We start from the raw sequence: 6,319 nt of genomic DNA, 5'->3' as shown, positions 1-6,319 counted from the left end.
AATCTGATATCTGGTGTGTGAGTTTGTGTGTATATTGAATTTGATGGGATCTCTTTAAAACAAGTAAAATAGCTAAATACACAGGTGGAAAAAAACATTTAGACTAAACGCTGAAAAAGATTATACAATAATATAAACATGCTTGTGAAGAAGAGAACTGATAAACAAAATATGTTTTACATGCCTCATCTCTATAGGGACGGAGTTTCAAAGCCCGGCACTTCTGACCGTAAAAACCAGAGTACCTGTTGGAACGGCCCGTAGGATCCGAAGATCCGAGGCTGCCCAAAGACTGATAAGGAATCTAAAAGGTTGGAAGACAGACCATGTACTGTTAAACTTATCTTTTAGGTGCCAATCAAGTTCCCTTGATTATAATTATTACCTTCTGTTATTAACATATAATAATTTTTTATTTTCAGTAAAATTGAATGGGATAAAGAAATGTTTTTCCTTTGTATTTTCTTGCACAGACTGGTGATTTAACGACTTAAGTTAATCATTAAACTTTAATCTTAATCATTAAACTTTATTTGCTGAACTCAAATGTATACATATTCTAAGTATTTTGCTGCAGTATATTACATATTCCCTTATGAGCCAAGGTAGAAAGATTTGTTTGTGAAAAAGTGTTTATTTGCATTATCTTAAAAAATACATGTTGCAATTGTAAATTTGTGTAATTGTAAATATAAATGCTTTTAAGTTGTAGTGTGCAGCAATTCCCTTTATTTAGGAAGGGTTTACAAGGTATTTAAGCAATTTAGGCATTTACTTCATTGAGTAAACACTACATTAAATAAATTTTGACTTCAAATAATTGATAATAGAAGCTTGGAATCAAGCAATTTTTGCATTTGATCCTAACTTATGTAGCATAATGCATAAGGGTTTACAAAAAAAACAAACAGTGTCTAACATTTGAAGTTAGCAGTGAGAACAGTGTGAATGTATTTAAAGATGTGCAAAACAATTCCAGAATGATAAAAAAGTATAACAAATAATTCACACTTTGATTTCTGTGATATTTAGTAACAGCTGCTTACATCCTAGAATTTCAGTAAGATTTAGAAGAAATTCATTTTACAAAACATACATGTACATTTGGAGACTGCTGAATAATAGGCATATGATGCATACATTTGATCAAATTTAGATGCAAGGTATCCTACCTTCATAAAGGTTATATTTTTGCTGTTGAAACTGGTTTAGTCATTTTGGATGCTGAGGTTAGAGCTACTGAATAGTATTGTGTTAAAGAGAGGTGTTTTGAATGTAGCCTACCCTTAGAAATTATAAGCATCTCTCAGTGTTACACAACACAATTAAGCAGCAACATAAACAATAGCTTTCAAAATTACCATACAATTAAATCAACAACTCTCTAAATATATTCTCTGTATCCATAAAGTTTTGTAGAGGACACGGAAAATTGAGTGGTACTTACAGAAAATGCATGCATTATTCAAACAAATATTAGCAACTCTTTTTGTGTTATACAGCTCCATAGGCCAAGATGGATTCTAAGCAAAATTGCCACACAGAAGTCCACGGACCAGTGGCTGGCATCTTCCTGGAAAAAACAGGAGAGAAGATGACCATATATCAAGCCATGAAGAAACGCCTGCTTAAGCCAGGAACAGCATTAGCCCTGCTTGAAGCACAAGCAGCCACAGGAGGCATCGTAGACCCAATAAACAATCGAAAACTTCCTGTTGCAGATGCCGTTAAGGAAGGAATAGTTGGCCCGGAAATGAAAGAGAAGCTCCTCACAGCAGAGAAAGCTGTCAGGGGCTATTTAGACCCCTACACAAACCAAATGATATCTGTATATCAAGCTATGCAAAAAGATTTAGTTTCAAGAGATTATGGATTGAGGCTGCTGGAAGCACAAATCGCCACACAATGCTTGTTTGATCCTGTTCAGAAGTCAAATATTTCAGTTGAATCTGCAATTCAAAAGGGCTACTATGAAAAAGGTTTGCTCAATGACCAGATGTCAGAGCTGAAAGTGTTCTACAATCCAAGCTTGCAAGAAAATCTTAACTACCACAACCTGCTAGAGAAATGCACGGTGGAGCCTGATACAGGCTTGTTGCTCCTTCCTGTTTGTATAACCTTCAAAGGTCTGCGAAGAGGTATTTCCTCCACTGAACTCCTTGCATCAAAGATCATTGACAAAGAAACCTTTGATGACCTACAGAAGGGAAAGACCACTACACAGGATGTGATGTTGATGGAAACAGTCAAAGAGTACCTGAATGGCAAAGGCAGTATCGCAGGCATTGCTGTACTCTCGTCCAATCAGAGAATGAGCATTTATCAAGCCATGAAGAAAGGCATACTGATGCCTGGAACAGCTCTTGTTCTACTAGAGGCACAAGCTGCGACTGGATTCATGATTGATCCTGTAGAAAACAAAAAGTTCACTGTGGATGAGGCCATCAAAAACAAAGTTTTTGGCCCAGAATTTCATGCAAAGCTGCGGTCTGCTGAGCGAGCAGTTACAGGATACAAAGACCCATACTCAGGTGAAACTATATCTTTGTTTCAAGCAATGAAAAAAGAACTCATCATTAAGGAACATGGAATACGCCTACTTGAGGCGCAAATCGCTACAGGTGGAATAATAGACCCAATCAACAGTCATAGACTACCAACGGAAGTGGCCTTCAAGAGAGGTTATTTCAATGAAGAAATTAATGCCATACTACAGCAAACAGGAGATGACACAAAAGGTTTCTTTGACCCAAACACAGAAGAAAATCTAACTTACCTTCAGCTGATGGAAAGGTGTGTCATTGATCCCATCACTGGACTGTGCCTCCTTCCTCTCCTTGATAAGTCAAACAAGCTAAATTTCAACTTTATTGACCATCAAACTAAAATGGCCTTCAAAGAGGAGAAGGTAAACGTGGTATGTGGAAAGTACATGGGAAAGACAGTATCTCTGTGGGAACTCCTGATGTCAGAATACTTTGATGCACACCAGAGGCAAGACATCATTCAAAAGTACAGAGAGAAGAAGCTCAATATCAAGACCATTATCACAATGGTTCTGGAAATCATAGAAAAGTCTGTGAAAACAACAAATGTCATCTTTGAAGGCATCAGAGAAAACGTCACAGCCAAACAGCTTGAGGAAGCAGATATCATAAGTAAGGAGGTTCTGGAGGATCTAAAAAAGGGAAAAGTGTCAGTGAAGGATGTGATAAAAGATGAAAATGTCAATATGTACCTACAGGGTAAAGATAGCATCGCAGGCATTCTGCTTCCTGACTCTCAAATCATGACCATCTACGAGGCCAAACAAAAAGGAAAGCTGATGCCAGGAACTGCTCTGGTTCTACTGGAAGCACAGGCAGCAACAGGGTTCATAATTGACCCTATTGGAAACAGGAAGTTTTCAGTGGATGATGCTGTCAAAGCAAAGATAGTGGGGCCTGATGTCTGTCACAAATTGCGCTCAGCAGAGAAAGCGGTCACTGGGTACAAGAGTCCATACGATGGTAAAATAATCTCTTTGTTCCAAGCCATGCAAAAAGATCTCATCGTAAAAGACCATGGAATTCGGCTCCTGGAAGCACAGATTGCGACCGGTGGGATTATTGACCCAGTGAACAGCCATCGCATTCCTGTCCATGTGGCTTATAAGAAGGGATACTTTAATGAGGAAATGAATCAAATCCTGATTGATCCAAGTGATGACACCAAAGGATTCTTTGATCCCAACACTCTTGAGAACCTGACATACTTGCAACTCATGGCTAGATGTGTCAGAGATCCCAGTACAGGGCTATGCCTCTTGCCACTCAAAAGCAAAAGTAGCAAAATATCCATAGATGACAAAATAAGGGAAACGTTCAAAACAACAACAGTTACTGTGAAGTATGGCAGGTTTAATGGCAAGCACACAACACTGTGGGATCTTATCAATTCAGAGTATCTGACTGAGGCCAAAAGACAGGAGTTTTTCAAGCTCTTCAAGTCAAGGAAAATCACAATTGAGCAACTCATTGTCACCATTTTAGAGATCATTGAGAGTAAGGAGATAAAACAGCAAACACGACTGAACGTTAAAAGTCTCAGAGGAGAGGTCTCTGTTGTGGATCTTTTGGAGCTTGAAATCGTGGATGAAAAAACGTACAACAGTTTGATTGAAGGAAAGATGACAAGCACTGATGTGATGAAAATGGATGATGTGAGAAACTACCTACAAGGGAAAAGTTGTGTGGCTGGGGTGATCCTACAACCCTCCAATCAGAAGCTGAGCATCTACGAGGCACATAGAGTTGGCATTCTCACACCAGGCACTGCTCTTTGCCTCCTTGAAGCACAAGCAGCCACAGGTTTCATTGTTGATCCTGTGAAAAATCAAAAACTGACAGTGGAGCAAGCTCTCAGAGAGAAGGTAATTGGTCCAGAAATGCATGAAAAGCTTTTGTCTGCAGAGAGGGCTGTCACTGGTTACATAGATCCATATACTGGTCAAAAGATCTCACTTTTCCAAGCTTTGCAAAAGGATCTAATTATCAAGCAGCATGGCATCCGTTTACTTGAGGCCCAGCTTGCTACAGGTGGAATCATTGATCCTTTGAAGTGTCTCCACTTACCCCTTAAAGTTGCATACAGAAAAGGATATTTTGATGCTGAATTTTATCAGATCCTATCAGACCCAACTGATGACACAAAGGGCTTTTTTGATCCAAAGACACAACACAATCTGACATACATGGAGATGTTGAGTAGGTGTGTAAAAGATGAGGAAACAGGACTGCTTCTACTGTCAATGAATGACAAACCGAAAACTACAGAAACAAAGGCAACCATGTACACTAACACTGACATAAAGCAAGAGTTTGAAAAGACAGCTGTGAGCATATCGGTAGGACGGTACTCAGGAAAATCTGTTTCACTATGGGACTTGATCCACTCTGGGTATTTTACAGAGGATCAGCAGCTTGAATTCTTTGATAAATACAGAACAAAGAAGATAAACACACAAACCATAATCACATTAGTGATTTCCACCATTGAAAAACTGGAGAGTGAAACACACAAAACAATAATGGGCCTGAGAAAACCTGTCTCTGCTCAACAACTACTAGATTCTGACATAATTGACGTAGATACATTCAAACAGGTGAAAGAAGGAAAACTTCCTCTTGAAGAAGTGATCAAACGTGAACCTGTGAGAGGATACCTGAAGGGAACTGGAAGCATTGCTGGAATTAAGGTTCATCCATCCCAGAAAGTAATGAGCATATATGAAGCAAAGAAGGAAGATCTGTTGACACCTGGCACTGCAATTGTACTGCTTGAAGCGCAGGCTGCAACAGGATGGGTGATTGATCCTTTAAAAAACAAGTTCTATGTTGTTGATGAGGCAGCAAGAGAGAAAGTGATCGGACCAGATGTGCATGAGCAACTTCTCTCAGCCGAACGAGCAGTCACTGGCTACAAAGACCCATACACAGATGCCACCATATCACTGTTTGAAGCAATGAATGAACAGCTGATTGCAAGAAGTGATGGCATTCGTCTTCTCGAGGCACAGATAGCAACTGGTGGAATCATTGACCCAAATCAAAGCCACAGGCTACCTGTTCATGTTGCTATTAAAAAGGGATATCTAGATGAAGAAATAAGCAAAATTCTGTCGATCCCGACCGATGATGCAAAAGGATTTTTTGATCCAAACACCAAAGAAAACCTCTCTTACCTTCAACTGCTAAAGCGATGTGAAAAGGATCCAGAAACTGGGCTACTTCTTCTATCCCTATATCAAGAGGAATCCCATGTATTTCACACAGATGAGCAAATAGAGCTTGCTTTCAAAAATAAACAGATCGCAATGGATGCTGGAAAATTTAAAAACAAAAAGGTGACATTGTGGGAAGTGCTGGTCTCTGAATACATATCGAAACAAAAAAGGGAACAGCTCATACAACAATACAAAACAAAAACCATGACAATAGAGGAGATCATTGAAATACTCACTGTTATCATTACTGAGGTATCATCCAAAGAAAGAAAGTTCAAAGGACTAAGAAAGCAGGTCTCAGCCAGTGAGTTGTATGAGTCAAAGATTATCTCAAAGGAACTTTTCACACAGATAGTACAAGGAAAGGTATCTGAAGAGAATGTTGACAAAATGGAATCGATTCAGAAGTACCTTGGAGCTACAAACTGTATAGCTGGTGTCAGAGTTGAATCTACAAAGAAAGTTATGAGCATCTACGAAGCCAAAAGCAAAAACCTGCTGACACCTGGTACTTCTCTGGTTCTGCTGGAAGCCCAAGCTGCCACTGGCTTTGTA

At 39.2% G+C, this 6,319-nt stretch overlaps 1 protein-coding gene across 1 annotated transcript in view; it reads left to right on the top strand.

Annotated features, from left to right (window-relative positions):
• Positions 1-246: 246 nt before the first annotated feature.
• Positions 247-6,319, top strand: part of eppk1 (epiplakin 1) — a 9,397-nt gene continuing 3,324 nt past the window's right edge. Inside the window, exons 1-2 of the mRNA XM_032535384.1 lie at positions 247-311; positions 1,511-6,272. Coding sequence (XP_032391275.1) covers positions 1,517-6,272 — 4,756 coding nt within the window. The 5' untranslated portion in view covers positions 247-311; positions 1,511-1,516. The remainder of the gene's footprint in view (positions 312-1,510; positions 6,273-6,319) is intronic.

This window comes from Etheostoma spectabile, chromosome 14 (genome assembly GCF_008692095.1).
Source record: "Etheostoma spectabile isolate EspeVRDwgs_2016 chromosome 14, UIUC_Espe_1.0, whole genome shotgun sequence".
Classification (NCBI taxonomy): Eukaryota; Metazoa; Chordata; class Actinopteri; order Perciformes; family Percidae; genus Etheostoma; species Etheostoma spectabile.
This window is presented reverse-complemented; position numbering and strand designations above follow the sequence as displayed.